This window comes from Miniopterus schreibersii, assembly GCF_964146895.1.
Source record: "Miniopterus schreibersii genome assembly, chromosome: 1".
In the NCBI taxonomy this organism is placed as follows: Eukaryota; Metazoa; Chordata; class Mammalia; order Chiroptera; family Miniopteridae; genus Miniopterus; species Miniopterus schreibersii.
The window spans coordinates 98,146,345-98,163,076 of record NC_138101.1 but is presented as its reverse complement, the minus strand read 5'-3'; the positions used below and the strand labels follow the sequence as shown (position 1 = coordinate 98,163,076).

Below are 16,732 nucleotides of genomic sequence, written 5' to 3'. Positions count from 1 at the left end.
TTCAACACTTACAATATGGGAGAATATTTCACCCTCCTATAAAATAGGTGGTAGCCTCATGGTAATTACAGTACATAGGCAATTAACTTTTCCAAGAATGTGTTAAAAATGTAGAAGAAAATAGCAGAAAATTAACCCTTGTAAATGAACACAATATGCTGACTGCATAAATTAAATGTTTTAAATAAGCTACCTATTTGCATAATGATATTTTGGAAAGATATATCTTAAAAATAGCAATACTATTCAATGACTTGAAATTAGAACAAAAATAACAAGTGTAAATTAGTCTGGAAAGGATGTCATGCTACTATATAATTAGATCTATTAATAAATATGTGGGCTATCACTTATTAAGCTAAATTTGGCACTGATATATATTTCAAAGTAATGAATCTATATTTTCTGTTTAACAATCTTTTATTTATATTTTGCAAGTGCTTATTGATTGTCATCAGTTTGGTAATCTCTATAATATGTATACAGTTGTATAAGACAGATATTTTAAAATTAGTAGCTCTTTAGTATCACTTGTCTAAATTAAAGTTTAAATTTGATCACTGTAGGAAATGAGTTGAAGGAAATATTGAATGAAATATATCAGAACACCCAGAGAAACTACAAATAAGGACTTTTAATGTCATAAAACTAAACAAATGTCTAGACAGAGTCCAAACACATGGTAGAAAATTTTTGATAAATTGATTCTATAGACCAAAAAGAACATTTAATTTGTTTAAGCATCATTTAATTTTAAACCATTGAAATGATGCATAGCATGAAGTTCAGTTACTTGAAACAATTAAAAGGAAAGGAGCTTTATCCCTTCAAGTGTTTTCCTTTAGTCCACAAATATTTATAAGACCCAGAAAATTATTTCTAATAATCTGACCTAAGTAGCACTGTTATTTCATTATCTGGGATATTTGGTAAAAATGCAGATTCCTGGGGTTTTCTGCACATATAACAATAGGTTTCTGTGTATACCTCTGAGTCTGTATTTTAAACAATTTCCTATAGAGTTTATTGTGCATACTGAATGTAAAAACTATTCTAAAAATTCTCTTCATTCTTATCCTACGGTTGGAAATTTTTACATGTCATTTGATGCAGGTTATTGGAGAATAGAATCCAGAATTTGAAGGTTGAAGAATAAAACTCTACTTGGGTATCCAGAAAGAAAATGAAATAACGTTGTTTTCTTATCCATAAGTAGCTTTTCTATCTTTTAGTTTCTGTTTGAAATGGAGGATAATAAAATATGTCCTTTTCTATGATTAAAATCTATGAGTGTTCTTTATATTTCTGTCATATAAAACAATGTTTTACATAGTGGAAACTTTTTTTATTTTCAGACCACAGAATTTCCCAGAAGAAACTTTTCCATAAGTTGGGTTTATAATCATTTTATTTCTTCCATAGAATCACTAAATTTATTTTCAAATTCTGTAGTATTTAAAATATTTTTAAAGTTAAAATAAGAATTCCAAATATGCCTGCATTAATTCGTAAGCAACCACAGCCTCTCTTAATAATACTGCTATTTAGGTTGAAATTGCTACTAAGAAATTCTTGCAATTACTACTGTCTTTTATTTGTAGGTATATATATATATATAACCTTTCCACTGCCTTTAATTAAGAAAACTCTTTCTCTTTTACTCCCAAATATATTAAAAGCAAAAATACTGCATTCACAAATGGGAATGATCTCCAATTTGAATCTAGTAAATGATGGTAACCTCCTCATGACAGGAAACATCTTATCTAAGTTTGTCACGACCTGAAGGAAGAGCTTTTGTATATGGTGGGCTTCCAGTGATATGTGAATCAATGAGTGACAGTCAAGTTTTATTGGCTTGTGTGTCACTGAAGTAGGAGAAAATTATTTATATTGGTCAGCTTCATGAGAACTAAGTCTCTTTTGAATGGGGATTTTATATTTAGGCATCAATGACTTATTGACTTCTTCAGTGGCTTAATTCAATGAACATCTTTTGCTCATATCAGTACAGGAGTCTATAAATATTGAAAACTAAGCTGGTGTTCAATTTCTGATAATTAAATCTTCTCGTCCCTTCGCTTCCACAGGGGTTATAAAATTAATGGAAAAATGACAGTGTTTCTCATTCAAAATCATTTTTCTTTATCAATGGTCTTCTTTTGCACTATGTAGTATTTGGACAACATCGTTTACTATATTAAAATTTGCATTTCAGAAAGAAAAGCACTTCTCACATTTTAAAAATCAGATTTTATCGTGTAGTTTTGTAATGATGCTGATTTTCTGAGTTACCATTTTTCTCTCGCCACCCTGTTCCCCCTTCTCACATTCAAAATGTATTGTTTACTGTTAGGCAAATTCCAAGCTTTCTGTCCAGCAAAATTTTTAATCCCTTGGAGATTCTCAGAGTGTTAAGATTGATGAATTTGACTCTGGTAAAGTCTAATAAGAATTGCTCTTAAATTGAGAATGATTCATGGGAAGATGGTTTACTTATTTCTTTATCTCTCTTCCTGACTCAACAGCTCCCCCCACAGTTCGGATTGTGCATTCAGGCTTGGCCTGTAACATTGAGGAGGAGCGCTACTCTGAAAGAGTCTACACTATACGTGAAGGAGAAACCCTAGAATTGACCTGTCTGGTCACTGGACATCCACGTCCACAGGTGAGTCCTGATCCAAGACATTGGGGAAAATTCAATTTGTGTGTGTTTGAAATTCAACTGTGGGGATGTAATATGGTGATTGCTTTGCTGAACATTCAAAATTGAAGTATTCATGTGGATACAACAAAGAAATTTTTGTTTTGGTGTTGTAAGAAATTTGGAAGACACTTCTAAGGAATTTGTTAAAAAGAAAACTCCAAAAATATCTCAGTGAGATAACAATTCATATAGCAATTAGTTCATTTTAAAACGTGGGACATGACTTCATGATGACATAATTGCTGCAGAAGAAGCATCTGCTCTAAAACCTGCGATGCACGAGGTCACATGTACTTTTCTTACACCTAGTTGTTATATTCATAGAAAACTTTGGAAAACAAATATTTATAGGTGCTATAAGCATTCAGATTTTCAGAGTCATCACTTACAGTTTTTGTAAGCTAATTTAATAGCAGGAACAGATACTGGGACTTTCAAAGGGCACTAAAATTAGAAACAATGAGCAAAGGAAAACCTTGTAGGAGTGAAAGTAAAGGTTAATTATAAGATAATATAGTATGCTATACATCTATAATGTAAAAATTTAATATAGATACAGAATATTCAGGACGTTTTACTCACTAATTGCCAATTTTATTATCATATATATAACCTGACTAGTTCAAAATATACATTGATAATCAACACAAACACTATGACATAAAAGTCTCATTGTGTAGAAAAGTTACATGTTTTAAGTTTTTGTGTTACAGAGAAAAAAAATCCAGCTAACACAATTACACAGGGGAAAGTAAAGAGCAATGTGGAAAGAAGGGATTAATAGTGATGGAAGGAGACTAGACAACACAATATGTTGTATTCCAATACAGAGGATATATTATAGAATTATACCCCTGAAACCTATTTAATTTTATTAACCAATTTACCCCAATAAATTCAATTTAAAAAGAGCAATGTGGAGATTTCACGATCTATTGTTTTAATCTTGTCTTTTGCTCCTGCCTTCCATATCGCTTAATTCTGAAGGATGTTATGACTACCATTTTGACTTTGAAAAATGTAAAAATAAGCATGTGAACTTCACAGAATGAAGTTATAGACTAATAGATATAACTATACCTAAATCTAAAATGGTAAAATATGTTTTATAAAACTCATGATGTTGGTAATATAGAAAATACTAAAAGTAATTTAGAAAAAAAATAATTATTAAAAATATTATAACTCATTATGGCTAAAATTGCAAATTATAACACTTGCTATTAACTAAAAATTGATTAAAATATAATTGTCTTAATAAAATTGATTTCTACACATTTGGCTCAATATAATTAGACTTGGTAGAAAAAATTGCAAACCTGAACATGTAAGGCTTGAAGCAGTAATTGTTAAAACTTGATATAGACAAAGAAGCTGATATAAAATTCATAGAGAAAACCATGGAAACCAGTGAAAATAATTTTACTAAAATTTAAAGACCATAACATTGAGACTTTTATCTCAAAGAAAATTTAGTATAGTTATAATTTGATTATAATTTTTGTGTTTGTATACATGGAATAAAAATTCCAGAATCAAAAAGTCTGGGTCAAAACCAGAGGGCCCAGACAAATCTGAAAGAAGCCACAAATCTCTTTATGAGAGGCGGCTTAGGTCAGAGAAGACTCTTCATGCTGCCATTATTCTGACACTGAATGTGCCCAATTCTCTACCTTCTGAACTGCAAATCTTACTTAAAAGTGCAACTTCTTATCTCTGTTTTTAAGTCATCCCAGCTGTTCTGCTCCCTCTATCTCCATCCTTATCTTCCCTTAATATTAGAAATTTCTTATTTTCTCCTCACAGCTTCCCTTTCATGATGGAATACATTCTTTGATCTCTGGCCAATCCAAAATAAGTTCTGATACAAAGGAGTAGAATATGGCCTTATTTATTTTTCCTAAGCAATTCCATTTTTGGAAACATTTTACTGTGCTCTGATCTTAACAAAAATTTGTTGTTTCAGTATTATCATTTCTTCATTCCTATAAGAAGTAATTCATGTGTTTGCAGGTGACTCAGTTTCAGCTTGTATTTTGAAAAATTAACTAGCCTCTTCTTTGTCAACAAACTGCATAAGGGAGGCTGACAGAACAGCTGGGCCTTGGCAGCCTGGCCAAACACTGACGGGCATGCTGTTGGCACCTGGCCCTGAGGATGATTTTTCTTGGCTGATACAGTGAAGCTGGAATGGTTTTCTTGCTGCTTTGTCTAATCTGGATATGATAAGAGTTGGAAATGCAGCAGAAGAGAGAAGTTCCTCATTCACTCTCCAGAAGACTTTTTTTTTTCTTAATATGTCTTTATTGATTTCAGAGAGAGGAAGGGAGAGGGAGAGATAGAAACATCGATGATGAGAGTGATTGATCTTCTGCCTCCTGCACGGCCCCTACCCAAGCATGTGCCCTGACTGGGAATCAAACTTTGATCTCCTGGATCATAGGTAGATGGTCAACCACTGAGCCATGCCAGCCAGGCTCCAGGAGATTTCTTAATCTGTTGCGTGTTCCTGTGGCAATGAGTCGTAACAATTTCCATTTTCAGAAATATTCAAAGGCAACATTTTTCCCAAAATTAAAAAAAATTTTCTTTAAACATATATTATTTGCAGTGTGTAGTGGCTTGAGGATATTGATGTATCCAAGAGAAATAACAATAAGTGCAATGCAGTAGTTAAGAGCATGACATTGGAACCAGGCTGCCTGGGTATAACCTTGGATTCACCATGACTAGTAGTGTGACCTTGGGAAGTTCCTTAACTTCTCTGCTCTCCACATCTCAGTTTTGTTATCTATATAACAGGGATGACGAGATGGTGGTATTCATCATACCTTTATCATAGACTCCTTTTGAGAGTTAAATGTATATTATAATTATATATGCACATATATTATGTATATATACACATACATATATACATATCTGACACATAATAAGCAGTCACATAAAACATGTTGGCTTTTTATTATTTTTAAGTAATTTATGCTTAGATTCTAAGTTTTTTAATTGAATATGTAGGTGTGAAAATAAGATTTCAAAAAAAATGGTTCTTAGCATTTTTATTGTCTACTTTAAATTAGATTCATTTAAATAAATTTCAGTATTTTTGTGTTTTAATACTCTGCAAAGCCCTTATATCTCTGTTTATTAGCTTTTTCTTTAGCTTGCAAGGACTAGAACTATGTTCAGATTACCTTGTTTAATGAGGGTTTATTATAAAGGTACATGAAGAGTTAAGAAAGAAAGGCGGTGCTTACCAGTAAATCTACCAATCTAATATTTCCTCTAGACATCCATAATTTCAAGATTCAGCTACCCACTCCCTTTTCATTTCCTCCCTCCTTCCCTCCCTCCCTCCCTCCCTCCCTCCCTCCCTCCCTCCCTCCCTTCTTCTTTCCTTCTTCTCTTTTCTCTCTTTCAATATTATCAAACCAATAATAAATAAATTATGGGTATACTCCTCCTATAAGGGATTTTTAACAATAGGATGTTTAACATGAATGCTACCTTTCACTTTCCCACCCATCTCCCAGAGATACATATTAAATAGTTTAATATATCATCTTCCCATCCTATTTAGTATATTTGCATAAATATAGTTATATATGTTCATTCATTTTTTTTTTTAAATTAGATAATGAAAAGTATTATTCTATGAGTAGAATTTTTCACTTGATCATGTGTTCAAACGAGCAAGTATAGATCCAGACTAATGGTTCTCAATGTGTGATACCTGAAAAGAACTTATTAAAAATGGCAAGTTCTGGGGCCCATCACATCAGAAACTCCTGCTTTGGGGCCAGCAACAGGCTTGTGTTTTAGCAGGCCTCCCAGCTAATTCTGATGTTCGCTGAAGTTTAAGAACCATTGGCTTAGATCATTATCTTCACAAAGGCTGAATTGTATTTTGTATGGCCATACTACATTCTACTGTGTGGGTGCATTAAACATTGTAATTACTGCCATTTTGTTCAACATCAAAGTACTTACAGATTTTCACTATCACAAACGGTGATTTAATGAACACTTCTGTTATACGTATATGTTTGTGTACATCTTTGTTACATGTATGCCAGCACTGTTATAGGATAATTTCCTTCATTAAAATGGAATTATTTAGCCAAACTTGAAACTGACTTTTACTTACTTCCTTAGCACAAGTGAATCTTTTTAAAATTTTTCCTAATTTGATGGGTGAAAGTAAATTACACTCTAGTGCAGTTTAAATTTATATTTTCTTAATTACTAGTCAGTTTGAACATTTTACCACACAGGTCCAAATATATCAATCATTTGTACATCTTCTTAGTTTATATAGTTTTTATCTATTTCTATTTTCTTACCGGTTTGCCGCCTGTCTTCTTATAGGCCTGTGGGGACTTTTTATATACTACATAATTAAATTTGATATCTGATACATATGTTGCAAATTTTACCTTCCAGTGTGTTGTCTTTTAATATTGTATATGTTATTTTTATTCATAAAATTTTGTTTTTAAAACATGAATTATTTTATCTTTTGTATTTTGGGCTTCTAAATTTTGTACCTACTTTAGCAAGTTCTCTCATATTGATATATCTTACACTGTGTGTTTTTTCTAATAACTTATAGTTATTTATATATTTGATGATTTAATCATCAAGAAATAGTTTTGTCCATAGTATGAAATATTAGCTAGTGTTCTCTGTCTTTCTCTTCTCCTTCCCTCACTTTGCCCTAATCCATACAGGAGAGTCAACATTACTCCCTACAGTCTCAAAATGTTATTTTCTCTCTCTCTTTTAAATTGAGGTATATTTAACATATAATATTATATTAGTTTCAGGTGTACAACATAATGACTCTATATTTTTTCTTGTGATGAAAACTTAAAAATTATTTTAACACTGTGTAATGTTTAACATTAAACATTAAAACATTTAAAAAATGTTAAAATGCTACTTTTATAATTTAAAAATTGCATTCTTTTATTCTATCATTCTAGTTACCCCTCTTTGTACCATGTCACACTATTTCAATTTTCATACTTATACAATATATTTTGATATTTAGGAAAGCAAGCCACTTCTTTGTCAGTTTTTTCAATATTTCCTGGATTGGCCTCAAACAATTTTGTCTTTTCTATGAATTTGAAAATGAAATTTTCATATTTTCCACATAAATAAATGTTGGGAATTTTTTTTTTTTTCAATATATCTTTATTGATTTCAGAGAGAGGAAAGGAGAGGGAGAGAGAGAGAGATGGAAGCATCAATGATGAGAGAGTCGTTGCTCAAGCCCACAACCCGGGTATGTGCCCCGACTGGGAATCGAACTCTGATCGCCTGGATCCTAGGTCGGCGCTCAACCGCTGAGCCAAGCCCGGCCGGGCTTTTTTTTTTTTTTTAATTTTTTTTTCTTTTTTAATGTTGGGATTTTAATTACACTGTATTGTTCTTGTAATGAGACCATGTGGTAGAAAGCATGTCAAACTTTTACAAAGAACTTCTCAATAAGACACTGAATATTTTGGACTTCTCAGACAGGACTGCAGTTTTATTGTAACCAGTATAATGTGAGAATCTGTGAGTTTGTTTTAATAAGAAACATGGGTATGCATATTTGGAAGGCTGCAAGATATTTACATTTCCTTCTCTTTAAAAATGAAACAAAGCAAAAGTGCATCGATCAAAACAGCTCTATGTTCATGAATTGGCTTTCTATATAAGGTTTTATTTGAATAATATTTTTTATTACTAAGATACTTTTGAAAACCACTCTAAAAAATACTTATGCATCTTCAAACACTAATTTAAGAAGCATTAAAACTGTCTACTAGTTTACTATAGTTCATCCCTAAGGAGTTTTTGCTTTTTGGATTAAAAAAAAATAAGGCAAGGCCATTTTTCAATTTTATAATAGGATCACATTTAGTCATTTGATTGCTATATAAATATATTCTTGACAAGACTGTTGCGGTATTATTGATATTTTTATTTTTATTAATTTTTTATTTAGAGCCTAAAGTGATAATCTTATAATGAAGATCTTAGCAAACCTTGGTAATAGGTTCTTCAGTTTGAAACCATTATTGCTACTTGTGTGTTGTCTTTTGCAAATATTTTATATATCTTGGTTCATATTTCCATAAGAATTAGCTTGTACATGAAAAATAGACATTAGATTTTTGGATTAATGTCCAGTTAAATGGGCAGAATTGGGATCTGTTATCTAATCAGAAATCATCAAATATTACATTTATTCTTTCACATGGTTTAAAGAATTTAATATAATTTATTTTTTAAAATCTGTGATAAATCTGTCTAGATTGGATCTGTCTGATACATTATATGAGAGACTTTCCAGCTACAAAAACTAATATTTTTTTCAATGAACCTTTGGAAAGGATATGGGAAAAGGTTTTAACCAAGCATTAAATAATTTATTAATCACAAATTCCATACCCATAACTACCTTCACAGTCTCTCCCTCACACACACACACACACACACACACACACACACACACACACACACATCTTTGCTCATGCCCTGGCAATGTACAACTATATTAAGTTCATGATTACATGGGCAATACATTCACAACTTTTTTAGAGGGAACTCTTCCAGACTTTCTGATGATTGATGTCATACATTCAAATAGTTTTGTTTTCACTGAATTTTATATATAATTTAGAAAGCCACTTTTGGTTTAAAAGTTTAATATACTCTTAAACTGCTGATTTTTACTTCCAGTCCATCAGCATTATCCAAAGATTTTTTTTTTAATTTAATGAAAATCCTCATAAATTTAGAGAATCATTTTTGCTCCTCAGAAGATCTGAATCAATTTACAGTTATTTCAGAGTTTATCTTTTATTTAATTCAATGGACAGTCTTATGCTTAGAAAAAACATTTATTATACACATCAGTTATTTGCTCAATAATATTAATGTACTTAATGAGATAATACATGTAGATCATTTAGCAGAGTGCCTAGGAAAAAGTAACTGCTAAGCACATCATCATCATATATGTGATTGAACTGTTGATAAAAAATAATAATTTTTCAATAAAATTAATAATTGTTAGCTATTACTGTCATTACTGCACAATTGCAGGTAACTCAGTGCCTCTCCCATTGAAGTTGGTCTTGGTCATATGCCTACTTTTAGCTAATGAATTTTGAGTTAGCTCTAATAGGTATGAGTCTGGATTTTGATAATGTTGGGCAGAGAGAATTTGAAGTGAAAGCACTCTTCCCTGACTTGGATTTGATTATCTGTAAGAATACCTGGAGGCAGCCCTAGTCTGTTGCTATGATGGCTCTTTGAAATTTAGATGTCCACCATGATAACTTGCAGTCAGCTGGACAGAGATATGGGAACTGCCTTTGCAGAATATTGAAGAATGTCTCAGAAGGCTCACGGAGGTGGGAATATTAGCCCAGATTTATTATATCAGATATGTTTTAAAAGATTTCCCAATGGACAGTCCTGTAAATGCACTGGTCACATGGTCATTAGCATCTTTGAGATGCTCGAGGGTGGCTGTCCTCTGCAGACTGGGGTTGAAGCAGGTGATGCTACCATGAAACCAGGATCTCTAAGCTCAACAGGATGATAGAATTCTGAAATGGCAGGGATTGGGTGGGAACACTTCAGTGGCAGACTCAATGTAGATGTAAATTGTGTAATGAGCAGCAATGTCAAAATAACAACCAGGTTGGCTTTATCTACAGGGCTATGTGATGATGGATAATAGATTATCATGTCTTTAGGGACAAAATATAGGGGAGGCTGCCTACAGTGGCACTTGACTCTTACAAATGGACAAAAATGATGTTTGGTGAAGAGGAGGTTGACATTTTCTACTGTAATAACAAAATTATAATAATCATCCAGTTTCCAAATCTAAACTAGTTTACAAAGCCAACACTCATTGTTTGAAAGGGAAACCAGGTTTCTTTAAGGAAAAACCTAGTAATATCACTAGAAACTTACACAAAAAATACAATCTGAATCTTTCTCCAAAGGGATCTGTGGCCATTTGTTATAGTAATTTGCATTGGAGAAAAAGGAATACTAAGACTTTCTGAGGGTCATTGAAGGTACAGAGTCTGAGATGGCACCAAAATCAATGGACTTGTAATGCTAACATAGAATTGGGGCTTATGGATGTCAGGTGATAAATGGAGCCCTGGCCCAGAAAACTGGGCCTATGGTTATTTCTCCAGACCCCCAAGTGAATAATTGGGATCATATACTTAGCAGCTGGCAGGAACCTCACATTAGTTATCTGATCTATGAAGTCAGAGTCGTTATGGTAGGAAGGACACAGTGGAATCTTATAAAACAATCACTCTCAATCCCATTGTCAGATCAGAAGTAATACTGAATCCCAGGAGAAATTTTAGAGGTTAGGTAACACCATCAAAGACTTCACAAGGAGCAATAGTTTCCATCATGTCCAATTTGTTTTTTTTTTTTTTTTACACAAAAGACAAGGTGGATTATGGCAGATGATAATAGACTATGGAAAACAATCTGGCCAACTCCACTGCTGGGCCAGATGTGGCATCTTCACCGGAACAAATCAACACACCTCTGACACTAATTGTTAGGCAGCTAGTCATCTAACAAATAAATGCTTTTCAATTCTCATCAAGAATAATAATTTAAAGTTTGCTTTTATATGGGGGTGGACAGCAATCCATATGTACTATTCCTTTCTGGGTCAAGGTTAACTCTCTTACTCTCTATAACAGGGATCCTGATTGACTTGGTAATCTACAGAACATTATACTTGTCCATTATATTGATTATATCATATCATTTTGATGTTTTGAACAGTCATTAGCAAGTACTCTGGATACCACAGTGAGAAAAACACTTCCCAGAGGATGAGAAATAAAATATCCCAAATTTTAGTGATCTGTCAAATTGGTAAAGATTTTTTGGAGTCCAATAGTCTGGAGCATGCTAGGACATTCCATTTAACATTATAAATTGTTTTTGCTCCTTATAAGCCCTACCAGTAAGAAAGAGGGCCAGCTTATGGGAGGCTATTTTGAATTTTAGGATCTCCCTCTACTACACTTGGAAATATTGTTCCAAGTTACTTTACAGGTAACTATAAAGGCTATCAGTTTCAAGTAGGTCTTAGAGCAAGAGAGGACTCTGCAGTAAGTCAAGTTTTAGTGCAAACTGCTTTCCTGCTTAGGCAGTAGCATCTAGCATATTTGGGTTTGGAAAAGAATGCTATGTGAATTCTTTGTTAAGTCCTAGGAAGAGACTCACAGCACAGAATTATAGGTTCTGAAAGAAGACTAAACTTTTTACTGCAGACTTAATTTCTCTTTGAAAAGCAGTTCTTTGGTCAGTAGGGAGCAGGAGCCTGTCGATACATGTCCTCTTGGTTGGACAATTACTTGACATATTCTACATGGTTCCTCAGAGAGTCCCAGTAGAATGGGGCCCCAGTCACTCTCAGAAGTGACTAGCACAATAGCACTTGGTCGTATTGTTTTTTTCTCCCTTTTCTGTGTCACATTGCACAATCCTACTCTGTATCTCTGGGGTTTATTTAAAAATAAACTGTCTACTTGTAATCTCTTGTCTTACACTTTCTTTCCTGGGGAAATTACAGGATAAGACATTACCCATCTCCTGGACTGAGACCCAATAAGGAGTATATTTATACACCTAACCCTAGTTTCTTATACCTTGTGGTTAACCTTATGTTGCTTTATTGTGATTCAGAATTATTCTACTTCTACTTTTTCAGAAGACTCATAAAGGAAACCACGTCTTTAGCTAAGTTATGATGTTCAATCACATTTTGCTTTTATTTCTTAAGACTTTTATGTAACATAATAGCATATTTATAGACTGTATTTGCCTAATGTATTTTCCCCATCTCAAAAAATGTCTTTTACTTGAATTAAATCTAAGCATTGAAAGTTTGCAAGTTCATATACAAGAAATGTCTTGTGATGAAGATTTATGATATATATAGACTATTTGGTTGGTTGATTCTGAATACTTTGCCTCTCATGGTCAAAACTGGATTTTCAGAGAGATCAAAAAGGAGGTCTTAAAACAGAGGCAAAATAATTAGGTGTATAAATCACATGGAATTTTGAAATTAGATATCTTCTTTTGAAATTACATATTTTAATGAAAAAATATACGTAGGAGCAGTACAATTATAATATCATTTTATTACAGCAGTTGACATGAAATAAACATTTTAAAATTATCAGGACATTTAAAGAGGAGAGAAGGAAATCAATACTACATATCAACATATAATTGAGAATCTATTGGTTGTATTGTTCATAGTTAAATGTATCACTTTAAGATAAACAGTTACAATTATCTTAATGTACAAGTTCTACAGAGTTATATAGACATTGATGTATTGGATTTTGTATTTTGATTATTAGACGAGAACACATCTACTGACATAAATTTATTTATGTGTTATTTAACTTCAAAGAGTTTTTCCCCTCAGTTTTTAAATCTTTTTTTCTAGTAGTTATTGAGCTGTCAACAAAATCTAAAAGTACATACCTTGTCCGGCTGGTGTGGCTCAGTGGTTGAGCACCGACCCATGAACCAGGAGATCACATTTCAGTTCTCAGTCAGGGCACGTGCCCAGGTTGCAGGCTCAATCCCTATTTGGGGCATGCAAGAGGCAGCCTATCGAAGATTCCCTCTCCTTACTGATGTTTCTATCTCTCCCGCTCCCTTCCTATCTCTGAAATCAATAAAACATTTTTTAAAAAAGTAAATGTACACACCTTATCATTGTTTTAAATGAATTGTTCATGATGGGATGATAACTAAATTAACTGATCTGTTTTTTAGTCTATCTTTCATATATGCTGTGTGTATGTATATATACATATATGTATACAAGTATGTATTCACTTACATAGATGTACTTAAATATAAGTACATATAAAAATAAATCTATAAAGTATGAGTCCTTTGGCCAAATTGACATGTTGTAAGTGATTATTTATGATTAAGTTTATCTCTACTATAGTAGTCTCACTTTAACCAGGGGGATATGTCCCAAAATTCTTAGTGGGTCTCTGGAACCACGGATCGCACCAAACTATATATAGTATGCTTTTTTTCTATACATGCATACCTATGGTAGAGTTTAATTTATAAATTAAGCACAATAAAAGATTAAAAGCAATAACTAATAAAATAGAACAATTATAATAATATGCCATGACAAAAGTAATGTGAATGTGAACTCTCAGTTGACATGGCTACTAAGTGACTAGGGCAGGTAGTGTAATACAACATGGATCTGCTGGACTAAAGCATCATTAACGTCCCAGATGGGAAAGAGCAGAAGGGCACAAGATTTCATCACACTATTCAGAAAGTGTGTAATTTAAAACTTATGAATTGTTTATTTCTGGATTTTTCCATTTAACATTTTCAGACCATGGTTGACTACATGTAACTGAAACTACAGAGAGTGAAACTGTGAATAAGAGGGAACCGCTGTATTTTAAAAGAAATGTGAAAACCAATACAGTAGTGATGTACTTGTGATTCTGTCAGAGTTATCCTCTTCACCATGGCCAGTGCGTTAAAGGTACCAAGTAAGATAGCTGGATTCGTTTGTGTTTTCAAACTTCAATCTAATGGAACCTTCCTTAGTTTGACTTTAAAATAGTGGGGTTCACAATTTAAATTTAACAATTTCTATTAAAATTATGGAAAATACTACCTACCCATTTCCATGCTAAATGTATTCTGTTAGTGATAATTAACAGTCTATACCAGTGCTGGTTTAAACACAACCTATTTGTTCCACATTAGTCTCATCATAGCCTTTCCCCGAAATGCTCAGAGACGCTTCAAATAAATCAATATGAAACAAAAGCCTTTCTATGAACTGAAAAAGTTAACTTATGCCACACAAGGAAAGTGCTTTTAAAAGGGACTGAAAACAAGAAAACAGTTATTAAGAATGACTCAATCAATTTATCTTTAGGAATTGTTAATATTTTATTTTGATTTTTCTCTCAGTGCCACCATCTTAACAAAAAACCTAAAAATAACATTTATTTCCCTGACAGTTTTATCTTCTTCAGTCAGCAAACATTGATTTCTTCCCTTTTCTGTTTCTCGTGGTACTTGAGGAACCATCATCCCATACAAGCTGGCCCCTTCTTGTTTACTTACTTGCCTTTGGCAGAAATCATTAAATGATGTGGAGACGCTTGAGCAGAACAAAATCCTTAGTTAATTAGTTCCTTCTCTGTTGGGTGTCATAGAAATTCTGTATTTTTTAAGATTAACTTTTAGGCATCCAGGTTTGTAGTATGGTACCAAATCTAAATGATCTTTTCCATTGAAAATATGTGTAATTGGAACAACTGACCATTTTGAATAACATTTCACAATGTCATCAAGAAAATGGACTATAGCCAGTAATTTTGGAGTTTTCTGAAATTGCACGGCAGCATTATAGGTTATATAAAATGCTTGTAATGACATTTCATGAGATGCATAAACTCTGTATCAGCTAATGTCTAATATTAGCCTGCAGGTTTCCTAATTCCACAATTGTACAAGTACCTGAGTTGCATGACTGTATATTGCATTAGCTTCCTAGGGCTGCTGTAACAAAGTACCACAAACTGAATGGCTTAAAACAACTGAGGTTTATTCTCTCACAGTTTTTAAGGCTAGAATTCTGAAATCAAGGTGTCATGAGGGTCATGCTTCCTCTGAGATTCTGGCTAGAATCCTTCCTTACCTCTTTCTAGTTTCGGATGGCAGCCAGCAATCATTGGTGTTCCTTGGCTTTTAGCTGATTATTCCAAATTGTGCTTCAGTTACTTTATGTGTGTGTGTGTGTGTCTTTGAAAGGCATTTTCCTGTTCTTATAAGTACACTAGTTATATTGGATTGCAGGTCCACTCTACTGCAGTATGACTTCATTTAACTAATTACATCTGCAATGACCCATTCTGACCTATGTGGAGTTAGGACTTCAACTTATCTTTTGGGCACACACCATTCAATAATAACATATATTATCTGTTCTTTTAAAATAAGTAGTTCATACTTTCACTGGGCCTGCATTGAAAGGGAACATTATATATATAATGATCTCTGTGCACCATCAATTTTGAAGGCAGTTACAGTACTTTGCTTACTGATTTTATATTTGTTGTTCCTCCCACTTGTCCACACCACTTCCTCTTTGCTACTTGAGTAAATGGCTTATTTGTCACCTCTTCCTGAAAGCCTTTTTTGGTCAAAAAAGCCTGCTTAAGTGCCCTTTCTATGTGATACCAGAATACCTGTCCAATTCTTAACATAATTGATAATAGGATCCTGCTTGGGGAGTGAGTGAGATTTTAGGTTCCAGAGTCAAACTGCATGGTTTCAAATTTTACCTTCTTCACTTTCTAGCCCTGTGAATGTGGGGTAATTTATTTAACTGCCTTTTCATTTGTTTTCCTCATGTATAAAATGACAATAGTACTAATTATATAAGGTCCTTTAATGATCAAATTATATCATACAAGGGAAAACAAAATATCTGTAATAATGATGATGATAGAAATAATAAAGCAGAGATAATAATATCTCTCAGTGCATTGTAAGCTCATAGAAAACAAAGGACAAAGTCTTGCATTCTCATCTTCTATCATATTAGAGTGAACATATGTCATGGTTTGCCTGGGACAGCCCTGGCTTATGGCTATTGTTCTGGTATACTTATAAATGTTATCTTATCTCAATTCCCAAAAGTGTCCTGCTTTGAATGACACAATGTATGAGACGTAAATACAAAAGCTTAACACACACAGGATCTCAATTATTCATTAAATGGATGAATATGACAGGAATTATCACTTAAACTAATTGTTCAAAACTTTAATGAATTTTGTTTCTATTTAAAAATACTAAATTGTGTTTCCCTGTGCCTATCTCACTTATCTCTTAAATTTAAGCATTTAAGGAAACCTTCAGATTCACTTATGTAGGCACTGTTGGAAG

General features: G+C 33.0%; 1 protein-coding gene across 1 annotated transcript in view; it reads left to right on the top strand.

Annotated features, from left to right (window-relative positions):
- MDGA2 (MAM domain containing glycosylphosphatidylinositol anchor 2) overlaps positions 1-16,732 on the top strand; it is an 829,367-nt gene that overhangs the window by 371,449 nt on the left and 441,186 nt on the right. Inside the window, exon 2 of the mRNA XM_081140380.1 lies at positions 2,529-2,668. Coding sequence (XP_080996506.1) covers positions 2,529-2,668 — 140 coding nt within the window. The remainder of the gene's footprint in view (positions 1-2,528; positions 2,669-16,732) is intronic.